At 37.2% G+C, this 23,150-nt stretch overlaps 1 protein-coding gene across 8 annotated transcripts in view; it reads left to right on the top strand.

Moving 5' to 3' along the window:
* NEBL (nebulette) overlaps positions 1-23,150 on the top strand; it is a 347,697-nt gene that overhangs the window by 269,261 nt on the left and 55,286 nt on the right. For 5 of the 8 annotated variants that reach the window (XM_053673463.1, XM_053673460.1, XM_053673459.1 and 2 more), the window contains 7 exons: positions 2,573-2,686; positions 4,262-4,363; positions 9,160-9,264; positions 11,184-11,291; positions 14,852-14,962; positions 17,516-17,626; positions 19,730-19,840. The exons of 2 other annotated variants lie outside the window; for them this stretch is intronic. In XM_053673463.1, the coding sequence (XP_053529438.1) occupies positions 2,573-2,686; positions 4,262-4,363; positions 9,160-9,264; positions 11,184-11,291; positions 14,852-14,962; positions 17,516-17,626; positions 19,730-19,840 (762 nt within the window). The remainder of the gene's footprint in view (positions 1-2,572; positions 2,687-4,261; positions 4,364-9,159; positions 9,265-11,183; positions 11,292-14,851; positions 14,963-17,515; positions 17,627-19,729; positions 19,841-23,150) is intronic. One more of the 8 variants, XM_053673461.1, reaches the window with a different exon arrangement.

Below are 23,150 nucleotides of genomic sequence, written 5' to 3'. Positions count from 1 at the left end.
TTTTTCTTGCAAATCATACTCCCACTGCATTGTCTATGATTTACATTTTGAAAGACATTTTGTTAAAGATATATTGCTAATCTATCTGAGTTCTAGAACCTTCTAGATTATTTATATCCCCCTGCCAACTTTTCTGGTTGTCTTGACTACTCGTAATTTGACAACAGTTTCTTTGTAGGGAACTGCTTTCATGAACTCTTTCAGAGAAATGACTGTGTTCATAGAAATAATAATACTCTTTTTACAGTGAATTTGCCAGTGTTCATAATATTAAATTGAATTAAGTACAACTAGCGTAAACAGGATTAGGGACAGACTCAGTTGACTCTTAGCCAGCTTACAATACACCCAACAGAGGCAGAAATGCTGGCGCTCACTTCTAAGCCATTTTAAGTGTGTGATTCAATCAGATTTGCTTTTGAAAGAGATTACTGACTCCAGTCTTGACAGAGTGTGTCTGGGTCACATCACTGTTCCCAGCCTCATAGTAGGAACTCAACACAGGCTCAATGTTTAATGAGTAGAGGAAGGAAAGAATCATTGCAACTTAGATTGATTATTGCTTTTCAGAAATACACCTTTACTCAGGAAGAGCGAGTGCCAGATTTGATGACAGATGTGAATTTGTCAGGTTTATTTCCCAGTAGCACCCCCCCCCCCAGCTTCAGTGCTGCCTCTGCTCATAGTTGTAACCGTGTTGGGATGGTAGGGCCGAAGACAGAACGCTGGGCTCTGTGAGCACGAGGGCTATATAACCTGTGTTTGCCGTTTAGCTAATACATGACTGATGCACTCATGGTGCCTGGGGCGGAGAATATGAATAACTGAAAGAAAGCCTGATGCAAGCCCATAGTACATAGCAGGGTCAGCTGTTTACTTCAATAGCTACCAGCCGAGAGAGTTCAAGGCACAGTAGCCATCAGTCAGCCTGTTTTACACTGTAAGTGGTGTGTGTTGGTGAGCCTGGCTAGGTCAGGAGTTCCATTCAAGCAGAAGTCAGTTAAGACAGCCCACCACCATTGTCCAATGAACAGCTTTTCGACACCAAAAAGCTAGAGAGAGACAATAGCACCAATTAAAATATCTTGCAAATTTCCCTAGACAGGGGTATAGAATGTGCAGAGGCGGCGGAATTGTGTGTTTGGGGAAGGGCCAGGTTGGGAAAACCTTTGCTTTGGTGCCAGCTACTGTGGAAAACAGTGAACAAGCTTTAAATTTATTCCATTGGTAATACTGTCTCGATTTCAAGACATAAAATGATTTTGTTAGATCAGAATTTTTCTTGTGTTTGAGAGTCCTCATCAGATAATTAGAATAAATGAGGTTTTGCTTGGATTTATAAGGTAATGTGAATATCAGAAAGTTATTATTAGCAGATGGAACCACGAGAGAAAATATTTCCTATAAACCATCTTGAAATATTTTCCAAATGTATTTCCATCAAAAATTTCACTAGCTCTCTCCCATAGTTTCCAGACACGTGTCCCTGAGGGACACCATCGCCCAATACACACTCAATTAAATAGCCATTCTCACTCCCACCCCACCCCCCAAAAGAGAGAGGGAAAATAAATAAATAGTCACCCACAAATTGCTTTTTAATAAAAACTTCTCTAAGGCACCATCTTAATATTTATGAATAAAGGGTACATTATGAGAATGTTGTAAGAAAACAAAATATAAAAATTACAATATGGTAAAAATATATAAGAGAGCAAAACAGCCTACTTTTGCTTTTGAAGTCTGTGTATCTTTTCCTGGCTAAAGTCCCAAAGGGGGTGTGAGGTTCGAGAAGTTAGTTTTTTTGTTTTTTGTTTATTTGTTTGTTTTTGGTGAAGAATTTTGTATTCTAGTTAGTTATCATAGTGTATATTCACATAATTCTCTATGAAGAAAAATACAGTTCTATAGGATAACTTGATATTCCTTTATTTGTTTGCCTTATGATTACTTCTTTTTAAAGGAGAAAAATAATTTAGAATCAACATTAGAAATAGTTTTTCTGGAATACAAATGTGGAGTTAAAGCAGAGGAACAAAAAATGACATTAATTAGACTCAGTACACTTCAGAAAATGTAGTCCCTAAATATGAATTTTTGAACAAATGGGAAATGATGAGAAAAACCATGGTACAAAGCATGTCCTGTATTTGGAATAATTCCCTCAGGAAAATTAATATTCAAATTCTGGGGCTTAGAATCTCTTTTCTAAATGTGGAAAACTAATTCATTTATGGTCTAAATTTCTAATTAATCATAGATTATAGGAATGCAGAAAAGGAAAGTCACATTTTAAAATCCTGAGATTTTAGTGCATAATTCTTGTTAATAGGATTTGAGTTCATGCTTAATTGCATTTACGATCAATGTTCAAGTAGAGGTTGTTTTTTAATGAAGAAAATTATGCCTAATTAAACTTTATATGGGTAAAAAATACCAGGAATTTTAAACTTTTCTATCATTTGTTTTTAGGGTAGCTTTTATCTGATCTAATTACAAATCAAATGTATTATTTCAAAAGCTTAAAAATAAATGTGGTACTAAATTTATCCTGTTTTTTCTTTTATGACAGATTAAATATAAAGAAAAATTTGATAATGAAATGAAGGATAAGAAACATCACTACAATCCCCTTGAAAGTGTTTCTTTTAAGCAAAGTCAGCTTGCCGCTGAACTGGCAAGTAGTGTAAGTTATTTTGTGTTTCATAACTTGTAATTCATAAAAAGTCATTGTCACTATCTTTTGATTCTTGATTCCTCAGAATTGGCTGTGTTGTGATTAAACAAAATCATGTAATTTTCAAGCAGTTTTAGTTGAAAACACTGAAGCTTTTTTTTAGAGAATGTATTATTGTAATTTATTATTAATGGTTACTAGTTAGCTGATAAATAAGAATAATATTGCTAATTATTATATCTAGTCACGAGTACAAGTAGGTTACAGTTTTGCAGAAGAGTACTGTATAATATCATATATCATGGTTCTGACAATAGTTAACTCATACAATACCCACAAAATGAAGCTTATTGTAAAGTACTGCCTAGTTCATCATAAAGAAATTTTCAGATATACCTGTGATGACTTACAATTTCTTTCTTACCCATTATATAAATGATGTGATACTTCTTCACAAGATTTGTTTTTATTTGATATGTTTAAAAATAACTAAGTTTCAATTTACAAGAAAAGGTGCCTTAAATTTATACTAGAATTATTCAGAGCATAAAAACAAACATGGAAAAATGGATCATTTTGCTATTGTTGCAGGATGTATAGTGTACCTTTTGAAGTATTAAGATTAATTATTATTGAAGTATTGCTTTGTTAGATCATTTAAAGATTTCAACTTTTGTCACATCCTGGGACTTATATCTTACTTTTATTAATTTTTAGAAGGTATTGATATTTGTATTCACTAGCCAACTTTTGTTTGTCACTAGAAATTGGAATGGGTATTTCTAGTGTTTAGGATCACTAGGAATATTAGAATGATTTCTGTTTCTTTCTCTTCTTTTCTTTCTTTCTTTTTTTTTTTTTTGGTGTGTGGAGAAAAATGTAAAGCAAATACAGTTGGAATATCCATAAAGTAACCTAAAGCACAGTGTTGAAAACACAAGGTTTAGAATCAGATTGCCTAGATTTGAACCTTGTTCTCTCTCTTAATATATCTTCATCTTTTTCTGTCTCAGTTTCCTCATCTGTAAAATGGGAGATACTTATAAAGTATTGTACCTACCTGCTAGGGGATGTTATGGAGCATTTAGAAAAGCATTTGGCACTTTTCTAAAAATAACAAAGTGTTTAAAGTGCTCAGTGTATTTTTTATTATTAATGTTTTATAATTTTAATTACTGATATTATTATATTTCCAAATTAGTTGGTAAAAAAAAGGTCTATATGGCAATAGCGTGAACAATAGCACAAGCTCCCAAGTTGTCAAAAACAAATCAAAATACAGTGTAGTAATTTCCCTTTGTTTTGAAAGCAGAATTTCTGTTAAATTACTCAATTCTGCTAACATCACTCTTTTTGAATATGTAAACAATAAAAGTAATTATCAAAATATTTTCAAGTCCCTAGAAATAACTTTTAAAAATGCATTCAATGGTGAATGAGCACCATCTAGTGGTTATTTGCAAATTCATCTTTCAGTTTACTACTAACTAGTACTTCATGGTGTGTTAAACTGGATAATTGGCAGTAATGCCAAAGCATATTTCTTCCTCCTAGATAGTATTTTGTTCCATGTTATTTTCCTAGGTGAAGTACAAGAAAGACATCCAAAATATGCACGATCCAGTTTCAGATCTCCCAACCTTGTTTTTAGACCATGCTTTGAAAGTCAGCAAAATGCTCAGCGGAGTAAGTGGGCTGTTTGCTGGCAGCTGTAGATGTCCTGCGGCTCCCTCCAGCCACAATGCCTGCAGTGCTGTTGGGTGCGTCTGCTTCCTTAGGCCTGCCTGGGCGTCAGTTCTCCCTGAGGAACTAACTGGTAGAAAAGTAGTGGACTGCTCGCTTATGTCCCACCAAAGCTGCTGCTTTACAAAAGGTTTTTTATTTATTTTTATTTTTTATTTTTTTGGCTAACTCTTTAATATCTTTCAAATGCCAACTTTCCTGTTGAACAACTACATGTCAGAGTGTTTGGGTGAGTGTCCATTCTGCCTTTCTTCTCTCCCTTTCTTATTCTGTGTCCGGTTCAAGTCTTTAGAACTCAGTTCAGGGTCTTAAGTCAGAGATCTTTTATTTTTATGCAGGCCAGAGCAGAGTGTCTGGTATTTAATAGGCCTCTGTAACATAACAACATTATTTTAGTCTAATTTGTATGTTCTCTTAAAATAAGTGCTAAAAGTGTTTACATGGACATTATACTTTTAGTCTTGTGAAGGTTCCCCTCTTTTCTTCAGTGCTACTAGGCCGGGAGGGCGATTTCTCTAAGTCCTGCTGAAAATGTTCGAATACACTGCTGAGTGGGTCATTCCATTAGGACCCACCTCCTGTCCACTGTTTCAAACACTTAGTGATGTCACTGATGCTCATAACCGATGTTCTGGCTCACCTATCCCTCCATTTCCTGCATCTCAGAATGCCCTATGGTGGTGATGAAGTCTAATTTGACCTCAGGTTATTTCTATGCCAATTTTAATAACTACTCATTCTAAATTTTCCAAATTTATTGAATACCTGCTTTGGGCCACATACAGATCAGATGGAAAAGTGTGTTGGGCAAGTAATGTGCAAAAGTAAAGAGAGTTGTCTTCAGGAGGTGGGCCCATAATCATGGGGTAAAGCACCTGCAGTCCAAACCTGGTTCCTAAACTATCGAGATACAGCTCTGGTGCAGGTTTGAAATGTCTACCCTTGGCTTTGATGTATCAAAACTTGTGTCCATTATGTTGTGATCCTCCTTTCCTCTGCACCACTGCACCATCCTTCATGGGATGCACTATGCACATAAATAATTTGCATTGTTAGAAAGTTCTAAACGAGGTAATTAATTTTACCACTGTTCTTTGGAGGAAAAGCAGCCTGCCGTTCTGTCCAGTCTGTTGAGCAGAGAGTGAAAGTGAGAGGGCCGTGAGGCCCAGGATCAGGATCCATCAAGGACACTTAACCCGCTGTCCTGCGGCCTCAGCGCCTGCCTGTGCACCCTGCGCACACTCCTCTGCTCCCAGAGCGTCTCTGCCTCACGGTCAGGTCTTCCTTCATGACTCATAGTCAGGCTTCTCCATTCAATACATCCTCTGATCTGCTTTGTTCACTGGCTTGGATCCTGGCTCCTGGGGTCTGTGGCATTATGGATAAGACAAATTCACATGGACCACCGAATCCTGTGGAGGAAAAGGGACAGTGCGGCTTCTCTCTCAAGAGGAGGAAAAAACCTTGGAGCACCTCAGCCACTCTCTCAAGATCAGAGTGCTTTGACTCTTGCCTTGACAGGCCTTTTATTGGCTTCAATTTGCACAGCAATACAGGGTATATACATAAAGCTCATCAATTATTGTCAGGCAGAAATGATTAAACAATAGATAACATTCAAAGAACTCTTAGGGCTTATTCTGAGCCAGGGTCAGATATTAAAGGGCCATAAAACTTTGGGGAACAAACTCACTTCCTGCTTGGACCCTTATCATTTAAATTGGGGGTATTAGCAAAGTAAGTTTCATAGGATTTTATGCATTCTTTCTTAGGCCTGATCACCCTAGGGAAACTGCCCTTTCCAGCACAGGGCTGAACCCACCTTCAGCATTGTTTCAGGCTTTTAAGGCAAATGTTTCAGGCTTAAATCAGGCAGGGGAAGTAAGGCAGCTGAGAGATTAGGAGATTTCTGGCAGACAGAATGAGGACTCAGGCTATGTCAAAGCCAGGGGCAAGGGTCCATCACCCCCTTTTTCTATAGTCCCCAAGTCCTTCCCTGAGGGCACCTTCGAGACCATACCTGTCTTAGGTCGTCTCTCTTTTGAGGAATCTTACCCATCATTGGCTAACCAGTCATCCACTAGGGGCCAAGCAGGGTGGAGATAAAGGGGCAGAGGTGGTGCCCTTACAAGGAAGATAAGCTTTGTCTCCTAAGTGGCTTATGGTCCCAAGGTCCTTTACTCAGCCTTACGCAGAAGGGATTATAGCTTCTGAAACCAGGCAGGGTTGTTCCCAACAGTTCACCTGTGGCCTTTGTCCGGTGTTGATCCTTGTGCTGGCATTTTGCCCTTGACTGTTTCTCATGGTACTTGGGTTCAATTTCCTTAGGACATGAGGATTTGTGTGTTAATAAGCCAATAAAAATATCTTGGTGGTAATTTAAAAATTTGGTAGCTGGAAGCATGCCACTCAGGCAGTATTACTTTTCAAGAATATTGACCCTTAGTTTATAATAATGGTGAAAAATCACAGTTTAGGTTGTTTCTATCATCTTTTTAACAGAGAAAACCCAGCAAAGTCATATATTGCATTTATTTTATATACCATTTATAAAGTTTAAATCTTTGTTTAGGTGGTGCTTTTGCCTAGATTATAGACATTTTGCCTCATAGAATTGCAACTTAGTGATCACTTCAAGGGAGAGAAAGTTTAAGTCTCAAAAATGCATTAATCCAAGGTATCTATTTATTAAAGTTGTTTGATAATATATTGGCTTAAATTGATTGTCTATTAGAATTACCTCCTTTTAAATTTTCTAAAAAAACGTAAAGAAAATTGGAATTTTGTAGATTTATACAGGCTATTTAATTGTATTAAAATATTGAATAAGAGATATTTAATAAAGAGACATTCTGCCAGAAGTAGTTGTCAATTTGTTATAGATGGCTGTTTTTAAAGACCTCTAAATGTCTTTGGTATAAATCATATTTTAAAAAATTTTAATGCATAGTGTGTAGAGTGAAATCACTGTAAGTTTGTGAGCTATACTAATTACATTTTTGAGGGAACATTTACCCCTGGGAAATTGAGCTGTTAGTAGCTTATAGTTTTCTTTTATAACTTTGCATAAATTAAAAATACATATTGTGTGTTACTCTGTGTAACTCCCACTAGGAGGCAACAGAGACTACTATACAAGGAACGGCAAGTATTAAAAGTTCTTTTGCAGATCTTAATTCAAATAGGTTTCGTTTTCTTATTTTACTTTATTTTGTTAAAATTGGAGTTTCTGAGAAATTCTCTAACCATAATAGATTATTCTTTTGGGGAAAATATTTATTGACCTTTTCTCAGAATATTATTTCAGATGTAATATCCTAGACTTTATTAGTTCCAGATTTTAACTCAGTATGGAATATGTTTTAGCTTTTCACATTCAATTCATGATTATTTTATGAACATATATTATAAAATAACTTCTAATCAAATTATAAAGTCTCTAAGTATGGTTTTATCCTTAGAGATTTTTTTCTTTCTTTCTTTTTTTTCTTTAATTAGCAGAGGAGCCAAAATTTAGAACTTGTTCTCTTCAGTCAAAACGTAGTATGCGAACATTGTCATGAGCTTTCTGGGCCTTTTTCTCCACTGTATTCTGGTTAGAGCTGTGGGGGACACATCGCTCCAGTTGCCTGAACGTGCCTCTGGGGACCATTGCTCTGTGTCCGTGGAGTCGCGGTTCCCTTCCATCCTCAGCACTGGGGCGTCTTCCTGTTTCACGCTCAGACGTCTGGCTGTCTGCTGAGACCCAGTGTTGGTTTCACTGCGGCAGACCTTCCCTGCCTCCTTTCCAGCACTGCGCACTTCGCCCTCCACTCTGCACAGTGTGGCCACTGTCACTGGAACCCTTATTGCCTAACTAGCGGTAGATTGCCTTTGCAGACTTGAGTCTCTGAGAATTACTGTTCACCTCTAAAAGTCTCTTCCAAACATGGCAAAATAAGCAAGTGCCCAATATCCAGTTATCAAGATTATGAAGTAATTTTTGTCTTATTGCCGACTATTTTACTTCGTTGCCAAATTTGGCATTTTCATCCATTTTGGTGTCTTCCATATTCGTTGCCAAATTTGGCATTCTCATCCATTTTGGTGTCTTCCATATTCACCTTTTTGTCTGTATGTGTAAATAGCCTTAATCCAATTTCTTTACCTTAAAATTTCAACCAAATCTACCCAGATTTTTCAGTGTTTCTCCCAGATACCTCCTAACCTCTCCTTTTAGGAAAATTAGTTGGATCATGTCTCACTCTCTCAGTTTCCTTATGACCATTCATCCCCCTCATGGCTGAGCCCTTGTATACAACTTTTTTCTGTCTGCCTCCAACTTTCTTCTTTCTTCCTTTTTTTTCTCCTCTTCTTGGAGACACTATTACACACTTACCTGTTCTATAGGCAGGACAAATAAGGGCAGGACAAACTGCCTATGTTTTGCTCACCTTGGCCATATACTCTAGTCCTGTGCCTGGCTTTTCCATCGCCACTCCAGCATTGTGACTGTCTTTGACGTTGTGCTTACAGCTAACTGTCCTCTGCTTCTTTTGAGTGTTTCATATGCTACTCACACTGATCACTTAGAGCTGGTCTCTGTTGCATTCTTGGTTTATCTCACGGATAGAAATACCAGCTGACTGCAGATGGGAACCTTGCAGCTCTCGTTGGCTTATTTTTTCCACTTTGCATTCCTAAGTATCAGTTGCTCTTCTTTTATTATGAATTTGAAAATTTCATGTTCTCTGTTTTAGCGAGAGTACAGAAAACTTTTTGAGGAAAACAAAGGAACGTATCATTTTGATGCTGATGCTGCAGAACACCTGCACCACAAAGGCAACACCACTCTCCAGAGTCAGGTACGCACCCTCCCTGCCTGGACCCTGCAACCGCTCACTGCCTGCACCTGACTGAGAGTGTGGAGCTACTGAAAAGCACATATACCCTGAGAAAGTCAGTGTTGCTTCTGAAAATCTCAAACACTATTCTCTCGGTACTTACTGAGTTTGGGAAACTTAGACCGTGTTTCAATGTAAAGGTATCTTATAAGATAACAGTAAGTTCACATAATTCAAAACTTACAGTATGTGAGTCAATGAAATGGTGATCAAATCTCATGATGATTTCAATTTTTATAGTGTACTGATTTGTCACTTTGTGCTACAATATTAATTTCCCAGGTACCAAGTCTGTTATAATTTCACAGTTCAACTGTGTTATAAAAATGGGAAAACTATTTTGCCACTGTATTCTACATTGTTTCTGTCAACTATGAAATTCTGTGTACTCCGTAAAACAAACTTTTAAAAAGTATTTTCCTCCTTTGCACACTTTTAATTCGATATCTATATCTTTTTTGTTCTGCATTTCAATAGTTTCGAAGTATGTCCTTCCAACATCTAAAATCAAATTTTGCATCACTCTTAAATGTATCCTGTGGGACATAAATTTGATAATGCTCTGACATCCGCCTTAAAAAAAATACACGAATAGCTCTCCTTTAAGGTCTAGAGATGCACATACTTTCTTTTTTCTTTCCATTCTTATTTTAATTTTATTTTTCCCACAAAATTTTATCCCAATGTAGTATACTATATAATTCAGATGCTTTCATTGATCACTCTGTCATACTTCTCTGAAACAGAAATATGCCTACAAATAGGAATTTTAAAATTTGTTATGTTTTCTAAGTATTGAAAATTTTCTTTTGGATTTAATTGTCATTAAATTATTATTATATAACTCAAGAAATAACTGTATTATTATAAAACATAAGAATTTAAGTGAAAGTATACTTCTGAGTGAAATGAATCATGATTAAAACTTTTCTATGATTATAACTTTGTAATTTTTATATTGCTAAAAAAGCCAACCACTCTGACAGTTTATATATAGTTTTAGTTTTTGTTGTTAGTAGATGGAAAATATCAATCAATTTATAAACTGAAATAAGTTAAAGATTGGTTGTAATCGAAATAAAAAATTCATGATATTAAGTAATGCATGCGAAACTGAAAGAAATGACATAAAAGCTCTGTGTGTGTTTTACCCAATGGCTATGGAAAAATTCAGCAATCCCAGAGAACACTGTCCTCCCTTTGACAGAAAGATAGAGAATCATAACTATGTCTTCTTTCTTGTTCATGATTTACGGATACACTTAAGCTACCACAGGGGTCTCTCTCGCCCTTCCCTCCTCTCTCTTTCTATATCTATATGCCGTGTGTGTATACATTTATAACCCTATGTATATAATATATAGCCGTGTATCCCAGCTATTTAAATACTTTATTCAGGAGCTAGAACTGTAAACTTAGTAGTTCTAAATTGCTGTTATTTCTTTAAAAATTTTTAAATATATTACATCTTTACTTTCTTTGTATGTCATTAACTACAGGGGGCCCAGGGATCAACCTCAGTGGACAGAATAATGTGGTTTTTAGAAAACAGGATGATGCCCTGACCCGTGTGGCTCTGTTGGGGGCCTCATCCTGCAAAGCAAAAGGTCACGGGTTCTATTCTCGGTCAGGGCACGAGCCTGGGTTGTGGTTCCTCCCCCAACGGGAAGTGAGTGAGAGGCAGCTGATCAGTGTTTCACTCTCACATTGATGTTTCTCTCCCTTTCCCTCCCCTCTCTCTAAAAATAATAAAATCTAATAAATAAATAAATAAAAGAAAACAGGATGATTAATTTGGGACACATTTATTTTACTTTGCTCTATTTGCATAATAAGGGCTTGTGAACTTTATATGTTTTTTATACTTGTTTTCAATGAAGGTTAAATACAAAGAAGAATATGAGAAAAATAAGGGGAAATCGATGCTTGAATTTGTTGAGACACCATCATATCAAGCTTCAAAGGAGGCTCAAAAAATGCAAAGTGAGGTGAGTTCCCTTGATTTGTTATCAACTGCTCAACACATATTCGGTGTTTTATTATTTGAAAGGGTTCAGGAAAGTGGTTCAGAAAGTCCAGTGGATCTCTAGGACCTGCCCAGGAAGACCCAGGGGATCTGAAGTTTGGATCTAAGCAGCTTTCCTGTTGGATCATCTGGCCCTTAGTTTTTCCTGTTTGGCAAATATGGATATTAGGCCCTGTGAACTCTTAATACCTCTCTGAGCACCCACATGCTGTGATTATAAAATTGACACTTTTGGGTGAGTCCACGTAAAAACTTTGATGAGTAGATTAAAAAAATGAAAAAGAAGAGCTAATTGCTTTATTTACCCTTTTTTTTTGGCAATCACAGTAGAACCAACATTTATTCTGTACTTATTCAATACTAAGTAATCTGTGCTAAGTAATATGCTAAGTGCTTTATCTATGTCAGCTCATTTAATCCTCTTAAGGATTAAATGATGCCAAGTGGACATCCCTAGATTGGTAATGATTCCACTGAAAGTAATTGTTTTATCTGAAATGATATATCCAGTAAATTCCAGTGTTTTAGGACCTGGCCAAGTCATCAGTTTTGTTTTTTTCCCCCAGTTAGAGAAAGTGTCGCTCTCCACTTATGATGACACTAAGTCACACCCACATACTCCCCACACGGGCTCTGCTCTCTGTCCCAGTGAAATTTCTTCCATGTCTGGTTTGGCTGAGGGGTGGGGGAGATGTCAGCCACAGAAGGTTAGGTCTGCAGCCCACACCCCAGTTCTGTAAGTACAACCACGGTATTCCTTGAACAGGTTAGCAATTATGGGCACTGGCGTCAGCCGACTACACCACCAGTGCTCCTCTCCAAGAAGGCTTCATGCACAAGAGCTTTTCTATTCTCCGGTAACAACAGGAACACAGGAGAAGTGATAACTTCTGGACAGTAAAACTCTCACAGGAATTTTGTAAACACTACATGTGCTATTTGTTGAGATGCTCCAATTCACCTTCTCCGGGAAAGAGCTCTCAGACAGCACTGTGGCTTGTTGAATAGCCTTAAGTTGTTTAATTTTTTTTTCAAGCAAGAGAAGAGAAAACAATTACTTTTTAATATTTTACATCTTCTTAAGCCCCAAAACATACAGATATTTGCTTCTCAATGAATCAATGGGCAACGTAGACTAAATTATCTTTATTTACATGAACTGCTTAGATGATGTTTTTCCCAGTCAGTATGGACCCTGAAAAGAGGAGAAATTCCCCAAGTACAAATTTCATTACACAGATGATGGGGGCTTCAAAGGTGCCCTCAGCACTGGAAACGCGCTGCACATTTTGTGTGCACGTCTGTTTGTGCCGATCGCGAAGCCTGATCGCCAGCACTGGGCTTTCCCCATTGCTGTGGTTCTGCAGAACAGAAGGAAGATTAAACAGTGGGAACTGACAAAAAAATTAGTCAAAATTCACTGCTGTTGGTTGGCTGTTCTGACATCAGGTATAAATCAGCTTTAATGTTTAATTGTAGTTATGCATTTATCAGATGAGCAAGAATTCACTTACAATGGGGCCTGTGTACACCTTTTGTTAACATTGGCTTTCAAATTTTGCTAGTCTGATTTCTGGCGTTGTCACTAGGGAGGAATTGTCCTTTGCAGAGACTAACACGCACTTCCCTTCAATCACAGCCATTGGCGATTAGATTTTTAGGCTTAGCATCATGTTTTAGCTCAGCAGTGCTGGAGGAGAAAGAAATCTTCCTATAGAAAGTATCTTTGGACCAAATTTACACTATAAAGATCTGTACTGTGTAATTTAGTATGAAATCTTATGTTAGAAAAGTAAAATATCTAAACATCTTAGACAAACTTTGATATGAAGGATGTATTTGAATGCAGGACCAATGAAGTAGATTCAAAGAGGTGGTGTGTACTCTAAGAAATAAACTTGACCAGAAGCTACTTTGGGAGCCTCCTATGAGTAAAGCGAAATATTGATGCACCTTGGGAACAGCCACTCATGTTTTTGTTACAGCCAATAATTATGCCTCTCTCGCTTTCTTCTACTGTCAGAGACAGTGTGCTTGCTAGAAGAAATCTCTAAATCTGGTTTCGAAAAGTTCTTTGGCTTCTGTTTTGCAAAGAGAGCTCTCCTATCCAAATAAGAAGCATATAAAGAGTGTTTTTCCCTCTCAGTCGTATATTGGCTGCGTTTAGTCATAATCAACCTTCCTTAATAACTTATTTTAGTAAAGTAATTTTTTATAGAGGAGAAGGGCTTTTTGAAGTAAAATATTTGAAATAATATCAATACGCACATATTTATATTTCACTTTTTGAAAGTCATTTGGGGCCTAGATCCAGCCCTAGAGCACAACTTCTCATCATTGTTCTTTGGTGTGTCTGTCATTCCTTTAATTCAGAATGATTTCTGGGGCAACTCAGTGATTAGCTTGGTTAATTTCCGTATTTACAGGACATCCATTGCGGCTCTTCCCCGGCCACACCTGGATTATTTGCTCACTACGTAGCGCAGACGTAGAGGAGGAGACAGCCTGTTCTCTCCTCCTCCCCCGGGCTGTGGAGGATTTCCTTATATAATGACTTATCCCTGTAATAAGTGCATGATGAACCTGGGGAAAGCTTTCCATTTTGCCTTAATGACAATCTCATGCAGATTTTTTTTCATCTTTGTGATGCAATTTGAATAAAACATATAGGTGGTAAAAATCTTGGGTTTTGTTTGGCAAATATTTCACATGGATGGACACTTTTGTTATTCAGACTGTATTTATAGTCATAAAACACAGCTTTTTACTGATTTGCAAATGTGTAATTCTAACAGTAGAGTTGAGAGAGTCATAGCGCAGGGGTGGCTGAGTGGCAGGAGGGCCGATGGGGACATGGGTTTAGGCCTCCACTGTCACTGCCTGTGTCTTTCATTTCCCTGTGAACAATCACCTAAAGAAAAATTTATCAGGTTAAAGGTAAGATTTTCTTCACAGTGTACCTTGGTTGACATCAAACTCCATAGACAGTAGAAACACATTCTCACTGCCAACTCATTAAAGGAAAATCTTCCCTTCCTGCCTCCATTACATTTCAGAAATGGTCTTTCCTGAATTCAGACAGTGTGAAGCGTGATGAAAACATGAACGTTAATACTGCTTTGGTTGGAAGGGGCTTCTCTGCTGTCTGCCGGGCTTCCTTCCAGTGGACGATCCACTTTCTTTTGAGTGAACCAGTCAGGTGATCCAATCACATAGCCAACTTTATTGGTTCTCCTCCCAACATGGGCTGATGTCATACAATAACAGACCATAAGATGTCAAGCAGCCTCACTCAGAAGGCTTTCCCAGAGGGAGCTGGTACTTGAACATTTTGCCATTGTTTGGTAGAATTCTAAAGTTTTTGATAAAGTTGGAGTTATTGTCCTGCTGATAAGAAGACTCTGAGGTGGTGGAGTTATATAAGAAAAATACCAGTTTTATTCTGAGGATTCTTGTTCAAATACCTTTTCAACAGTCACTAGTATTTTGTTGGTTTAAAAATTATGTGGCCTTATTTAACAGAGAATTTACAAGGAGGATTTTGAGAAAGAGATTAAAGGACGGTCGTCAATGGATTTAGACAAGACTCCAGAATTTTTACATGCAAAGTACATCACCAACCTTCTGAAGGAGGTAAGATCCTAATAATCACCATTAAATGTTGCAAAAGAAAACAAAAAAAAAACTAAAGAAATGATCCTGAAAATGTTTAGTTAACAATTCTCAACTAATTCAATGAGTTTCAGATATTAATCCATTCTCTTTCCCTCACATTGACCTTTAGTAACAGTTTCTCACTTTCCTGTTAGAACAAGCAGTTTCTTAAACTTCCCTGCAGCATTCTCATGGCATTTGATATCAGAAATAAGGTGCATCTGTGTGAAGGTCTGGGTAAACATTACATTATTTATAAGTGGTTTGTGTTTGAAGTACAGTGGGGAAAATAATATAGTTAGCACACAGAACACAGGACTCATGTCCATTTTTTATTTTATTCTCATTCATATTCTACCCCCACCCCCAAATTTAGTGGTGCATTTTGCTCACAATTAATGTATTAAATTTACTGAGCATCAAGGTCCTCATACCTAACAATTAAAAATACTGTGTTCACCGTCTATCCCTTTAAAAGTTTCCCCCTTTTTTTAAATGCCTGCAAAGTAAGCCGGAGCTCTTCCAACTCTCTGTCTAAATAGAGTCTCTTTACATTAAGGAAATGCATTGAAGAACTCCATTTCATCTGAATTTTGAACTGAAGAAATTATTACTGAAAGAAATGTCTTAAACCAGTGAAACAAATGAGTATAATTACCTACATAGACATGCATCATCTTAAAAATCAGGTGCCAACTGGCCTTTCTCATTTAACTGCTTTTATGCATTTAATGTGATTCACTGTTGTAATATATGTTGGGCTGAAATAGGCATATAATTTATGGAAGAGTTTTTCTGCTACCTTATCTTTTCTCACTTTTGTTTCTATAAAGTGTTTTGAAATTAAAGGGTAATCAAATGGCAACTTCCCACTTTTGTTGACTTCCATTTAAAAAAATATACACTGCTTATGTGAATTTTTAAAAGGGGAATCTTTTCATTATTTACATACAAATGAGAATGGGAGGTCTACTTTGAGATCCATAAGTGGCTTTAATATAACACCATTGCCTTTTTCTTTTATTCCTCTTTTTGAGTGAATCTTCTCTAGTTTTCAGATTTATTGATTCAGCCTGTATACATCAGGATAGAAAAAAAAAAGGCCCAGAAGTCTTTGATTTAGAATCTTCCAATTAAGTTAGAGAGATGTCTAGTTTTAAAAAGGCACTTTTAGGGACTTAATGAAAGTGTAACTTCCTTTTCTAAGTGTAAGCATTTAGCTTTAAATAGTCTTTGCGTGTTTTATTGTATTATAGTTTTACATTTATGTTGCCATTTAGAGTGTTCAGAGTATCATTTTATGCTTCATTTTTATTTTATTTCTTCAATTGTCCTTTAACATTGGCAGCATAATATTTTTATTTTCCTTTTGTCCATGTGAAAATCAAGGCTCAGTTACTTAAAGACTCTTGAAGGTCGCATGGACAAATTATTGGAAGAGCTCTGACTCTCCTCCAGGTCATTTGACGCCAGAGCTCTTTCCAAAATTACATGCAGGTCATTACAATGTCTTGTAGGCTATTAGTTAAGCAGGGGACCAGCTAATTTAATTATACTGGACAAAGAGAGAATAGCATGAAATGAACCCTAGAATTAACTAGAACCTGATTTCTTATCATTAAAGGAAGTGTCATCTTTCATCTGTCAAGTTAGTCATCAGTGCAGATTAGTGAAATTGGGTTAGGATATTATTTTGATGATGCAATTAGTAAGAAAACAAGAAATTCCTTAGTACCAAGGACTCAAGTTATATATGTGTTAGTAAAGTCAGTTGAATCTACCTAAAATATAATATTAAAATAGGTGAAATTCAAACTACATATTATTAACCTGTAGGAAATTATTTGGTTTTATGACTCCTTGAATAAAATTGAAACTTATTTTAAAACTTTGGCTACACCAGTCCTTTTGATTTTGTAATTTTCCACTCTTTTTCAGCTGTGTTTTTTTGGTGATTTATATTTTATAGACAGTTTTCAAAGAAATACTTCCAATAATTGATAAGAAGCATGTATTCCTAAGATCTTCCTCACCATTTAAAGGAGGAAATCATTTTAAAAATGTGGCACCAATGTGCTACCAAAATATATTAGAAGAAAGAATGAAAGGGAAAAGACTGATAATATGGGAAGCTACTCTAAGTATTTTGTTAAAAAATTATTTATTTATTTTTAGAGAGGGGAAGGGAGAGAAAAGAGAGGAAGAGAAACATCAATGTGTGGTTCCTTTCTTACACCCCCTATTGGGAACCTGACCCGCAACCCAGGCATGCGCACTGACTGGGGATTGAACTGGCAAACCTTTGGTTCCCAGTCTAGCATTCAGTCCACTGAGCCACACCAGCCAGGGCTAAATATGTTTACAAGAGAAAATTTCTGTAGGAAATAAAGAGCAGGAATGCCTCAGAGTCTGATTCATTCCTTTCTAAAAATAGTTTCTCCTTTCTGCGGTTTCTAGAAAATAAGTAAAACAGTATACAAGTTAAAAGTAATTTCTCAGTAAATTTCAGATTGTAATATTCTTGTCTCACAGAAGGAATATAGAAAAGATTTGGAAAATGAAATAAAAGGAAAAGGAATGGACCTTAATTCAGAAGTTCTTGATATTCAAAGAGCAAAACGAGCATCTGAGATGGCTAGTGAGGTGAGTGTATTTATATAACAACTAAAAATATGTCAATATTTAGCTGATTTTTTTAATCTATAAAATTTTCTCAAAGATTTTGTATCTTTTAGTGGGTACAAATATAAATATAATAGATATTTTATAGATAAAATACATCTATAAGATGTATTTCACAACTTTTATGTGTAAGATGATTATGGATAGCTATGTCCTAGTAATCTTTTCCCAATCAATTAATTTTAAAAAGTGGTGCTCATTTTTCTTTTTAATGTGATATGAGAAAAATGACATTTCTCCATTTGTAGAGACAAATCTGTATTGTAAACCAAAACAAGTTTATGAGATGTAACTTTATCTTTTAGGCAAGTAAGGCAGAATATTAAGAAGCTGTGTCATCACGGTCTGTCGGTAACTGCAGCGTTACGGGTTCGCTGCTCACAACCCAACCGGGTCTCCCGTCCTTGCCCAGAGCGCGACATGGGTCTAGTTAAATCTCTTTAGGACACGAAAGTAGCCACTCCTCACTTTACATGACATTTATAAGAAGAAATGAAGTGCCTCCAAAATGCTTTCAGTCCCTTAACTCTTGTCTTATGTCATTACATTGATATCAAATAATGGTACTGTGTTTTGAGGAGAATCTAGGTGAATTTAGCAGTGAAAAAATTCAAAGCTTCATACCCATTTGTTAATAAATTGTGGTGATGATAATGATGATGACCCTATTAGATTGCAAAGGATAGAAACCCCACTCAAACTGGGTTAAGCAACAAAGGAAATGTTTTGGTTTATGACTGGAGAAGTCCAAAAATCAAGTTTCCTTCAGGTTGGAATTCAAATGATGTCTCTCTTTTTCATTTCTTTGTTCTGTTATGTTCTTTGTTGCTTCACTCTTGGGTGGCTATCTCTAAGTAAAAGCCCCTCGTAAGGACAAGATGATTCATCTCTGCGGCGAGTAATCTCAGTGGGAAGTGAGCATCTGTTCTCTTATAGTTGTAATTTAAGTCCAAAGAGGGAATCTCATCGAATCCCCTTCTGTCCTGTGCCCTTACCTGACTCAATCATTGTGTCTGGGGGCAGGAGGGTGTAATGACCTGGGACGGTTCTCCTGGTCACCCATTTGCGTAGTTAACTCCCTAGGTAATTTAACCATGTTTTAATTATGATATATTCTAAGTTGTTATGTATATTAAGAAAATTTACGTTTATCTTTGACCATATTCATGCTCTTCAAGTAAATTAAAGGAACCACTAAAAGCATTTTAGTGGAATTAAAAATGCAAGTGCAAAGAGGAGAAATCAACCCACCCAGAGCGTATGGCTTGAGAGGGTTAGAGACAATTCCCGAAAAGAAACTGATGGAACTCTTTGCCAGAAGAAGGAGGAATGAATGCTGGTCAGGCAAAAACAACGGATGTTCACTGTGACCTTTGGCTGATATTGTCATTATACATTTCTACATTAGAAACTTTCTGCAAGTTTTTCTATTATGGTGACATGTCCATTACACATTCACAGGCAGATCTTGTAATCATTTGTCAGTAATACTTGGAAAAATGGTCTTGAACTCTCAGTGGCAGAGCCTGGGCAGATGCAGTTGAATGGCAAGATGGTGGCAGGAGCAGCAGTAAATCAGGTCTTAATGTATGGGGACAGCAGTGAAAGAGCAGAAGTTTCCAGTTAGTTAACACACTTCACAGTGATTCTGCATGAGGAATCATCCCCATTTTGCAGATCAGTAAACCAGAACGGTTAAGAAACGTTCCCAGTGTCACATAGCTGTCAAGCTGTCAAAGTCAGTCTTCTTTCTACAACATCCACTCACTCAAACCTGCCTGCCTGTCCTCCAGACCCCAAGACAATTGTCATTGAAGATTCTCACCTGGCAATGGTCTTAGAGTAAAAATACTCAGTTTCATATACTTTTTTGTAGTGAGAATAATGATTATAGTTCTAAGCAGTTTAGAAAATTTAGTTTTCACTGGTCATTCACAGAACAAAGTAAGCTGTGATTTTTTTCTTCTTTATTAAATATGTTTAGCCACTTTTTTGTATCATTGAATACAGATATGTGTTTGTCCCCTGAGTGTCTGAATGTTGTAAAGTGTTGTTATTTTACAGAAAGAATACAAGAAAGACCTGGAGTTAGAAATTAAAGGGAAAGGAATGCAAGTTGGCATTGACACCCTTGAAATACAACATGCCAGAAAAGCCTCAGAGATAGCTTCCCAGGTTAGTACAGTAAATGGTGCAGACTTCGAGTTTCATATTTTGGAGCCTAACAAGTCGTATTCGCAACTTGATTATTACATGGAATTTTCCAAAGCTTTCTGTGACTAGTTTAACAGTTTGGATTGGAAGGCATTTCAAATCATTATGCTTATTTGAAAATTTACAATTTCTGCTTTGCTCAGTTCCTTTAAAAATATCAGAGAAAACTTGGGGGAGGGCATTTTAATATAACACACACACGTGTGCATACACACACACACACCTTATCCTATAAGACAACAAATTTCATGTTAATCTAGGCCATGATAAATGTTTTCATACTACTTTTTCTTTAAGGATGGATCATATGTGACTTGACATTTCTGTGTTTCCAACTTTCTCAGCAGAACTTGAAAATCACATGTGAAGACCCTAACGTGGCATTGATAGCCGTGTCTGTGTGATTTGGTTGCATGTTCTCAAAATATCCTCTGTTGGCCTCATCACCATGCCTGCCATTTCTCCGGAGTAGGCCTGGGGGGTTGAGGTGTTGTAAATCCTCAGTGACCACGTTCATTTGTCTAGCGCCATTTCCTCTTCATGTAATAGGTGTAGTGACAGGGTGTTAATTCAGAAGTTTGGGCTTAGATGCTATGATATGATAGATGTCAGATAACAAAGTTGTAGGAGTTAGACTATAGATGTGTTTTTCAAAGGACGTACCCCAGAATTGGTACCATACCTCTTGAAGTTACTCCCAAACTTTCAAGACTATAAAAGGGTCAGTGCAGTGGATAGCATTTAGAAAGAGATGATTTTATAAGAAGCTTATGTAAAGAGAAAGCTGGGGTGCTGGTTAAGGGGTGCTGCTCAATTATGTCCAGGCTGATTGCAGGGATGCTTCAGTGGGGCTACTCCAAGAGCTATAAAGTGTCACTTGCAGTTACAAGAGCTGGCTCAGGATTGACTCCCACTCTGGATATCTGGAGGGTGGAAGTAGCTGCCTAACTTGCCCAGGGAGTTACTGGTGTGTGGGGACCTGTGCACATCACCAGGATTTGGTACTTGCCAAGGGGGTGGGATGGCCCTCATGGATTTACATAGAGAAACTGGGATGGCATAGAATTCTTGACCAATAGGGGTTCCATTTAGAAATGGCAGAGGAGAGATACATGCTAAATAAGTCTTAAAAACCTCCTTTTACTCTAACCATAATTCTTTTCTCCCCACAAGAGGTAACCATTGTTACAAATTTGTTGTAGAGCCTTCTGCATCTATATTTATGTAGTTATGGATAACACACATTTGTACATATGCAGTCTTAAAAAACTGAAATACTATGTACTTTGTTCTGTGCTTGTTTTTCTCTCAATATTACAATAAAAGGGAATATTTCTCTCAATATTCCCTTTTCTGTGTCACTTCATATAGTTCTTTCTCATTCTTATATAACATGGATGTGAATATGCAACCTCTTACCTTTTGGTGTCTCATAAATATCACTACATGTAAATGACATATACAGTGTTTATAACAGGGACTCAGCATTGCATCCCCAAACCAGAACCTTTACTTTTTCCTCAGATCTGCTTCTCTCTTCGACCTCCTTCTTAGAAAATGGCATTAGTGAAATCACAGAAGTTGCTTTGATTCCACTTGTCAGAAAGTTTTATTGTCTCCATCCCATAATGTTTTTTTCTTTTTTTAAAATATTTTATCTATTTATTTTTAGAGAGAGGGGAAGGGAAGGAGAAAGAGTGGGAGGGAAACATCCATGTGTGGTTGCCTCTCATGTATCCCCTATTGGAGACCTGGCCTGCAACCCAGGCATATGCCCTGATTGAGAATCGAACCAGTGACCCTTTGCTTCACAGGCCTGTGCTCAATCCACTGAGCTACACCAGCCAGGGCTCCATAATGTTTTTTTAAAGCCATCCTCTTCTCCGCGCCCTGGCCCAAGCTACCATCTCTGCCACCTAGATTATTCAGTGGATTCCTATCAGAATTTTCTCCCTTAGTATCCATTCTCTGTGCACCAGCCAGAAGCATCCTTAAAGAATTAAATTATGTTTCTCTCCCTGCCTAAAACTTTTCAGCAGGTTCCAGTCGTGGCCTGCAGGGATGTCATACTCCTTGCTTTGGCATCCCAGCTCCCCCTTCTGCCCATCCTCACCCTGCACCCTGCTTCCCTTGTTTATCGTGCTCCAGCCTCACAGGCTTCCAGTTTGTGCCCTCACAGGTTTTAGGGTCTCTGTACAGCTCTGGTGACTTCCTGAAAGTCTTTCTCATGGCCTTTGTGTGGTTGGTTCTTCCTTATACTTTTTCCTTGTTGTTCATTTCCTAGATTTAATAGTACTTCCTTATGGTGACCTCCTAGGACTTCGAGTAACTAACTATCCAGGAACTATCAAATCACTACTCAGAATTCTCTGAAATTTTTGTTTTTTTGAGGAGGGGGTGACATCCAGTGCAAGTTCAAGGCACTAGACTAGAATACGAGGATAATTCAGGGCTGCAGAAGAGTTTTCAAAGTCATCCTCATAGGTCTGAGAGTTGAAGCCAAAAGAAAGCATCCTTTTCCTGGAGAAAAGAATGTGGAAGGAACTGAAACTTTGTATTTCCCACTGTTACCTAAGAACAGGCTTCTATGACATAATTACTTTTGTGTCATGTCTTTCTTTAGTAGGTAATAGATTATTTTATTTGATGATATACCGACTTAGATTTCTCCATATATCTTGGGATTGTGTAAAAGGAAAATGACATATTTAGTTATTAAGAACCTAGGGGAAAAACAGGCCTAGAGGAGTCAGCTGTACTATGGTTACACGTAGCGCAGATGTAGTTATCTTTGCAGTTCAGAGATCTTATTTGCATATAATCACTGCATGTCCTACTTTGCCCAAAGGACAGGTTCTCAAATCCTTATCAATGAGCGTTTGGGACATTGCCATAGTACCAAGTTTATTTTTTCGAGTCAGTGTGGTATATTGTTGCCATATATGAATGAACGATCCCCCCAAACTAAACCATCCAGGAGCTAAGGGCTCAACCATGTGGTTTTCTTTAGTCAGTGGGAAAATAATCAACACGACTCAGGCAGAGACTCTGAAAGGAAGTGCCCTCTCGCAATGTAAATGTTACCATGCTTTTTTAAGCCTTCTAGTTTAGGGTATTTTAGTATGCATCAATAAATAACTGGTGTAACTAGTGTCCTGTGTAGTCTGTTTATGGGCTTGAAGACTTTTTTTAGATTTGAAGGTTCCTATTGGAAAATTAAATGATGCACCTTCGACCATGCGACCTTGGTGGCTTGTATGACTAGTGACTC

The sequence above is a fragment of the Artibeus jamaicensis genome, unplaced genomic scaffold, assembly GCF_021234435.1.
Source record: "Artibeus jamaicensis isolate MK-2021 breed Jamaican fruit bat unplaced genomic scaffold, CSHL_Jam_final contig_867, whole genome shotgun sequence".
NCBI classification, from domain to species: Eukaryota; Metazoa; Chordata; class Mammalia; order Chiroptera; family Phyllostomidae; genus Artibeus; species Artibeus jamaicensis.
This window is presented reverse-complemented; position numbering and strand designations above follow the sequence as displayed.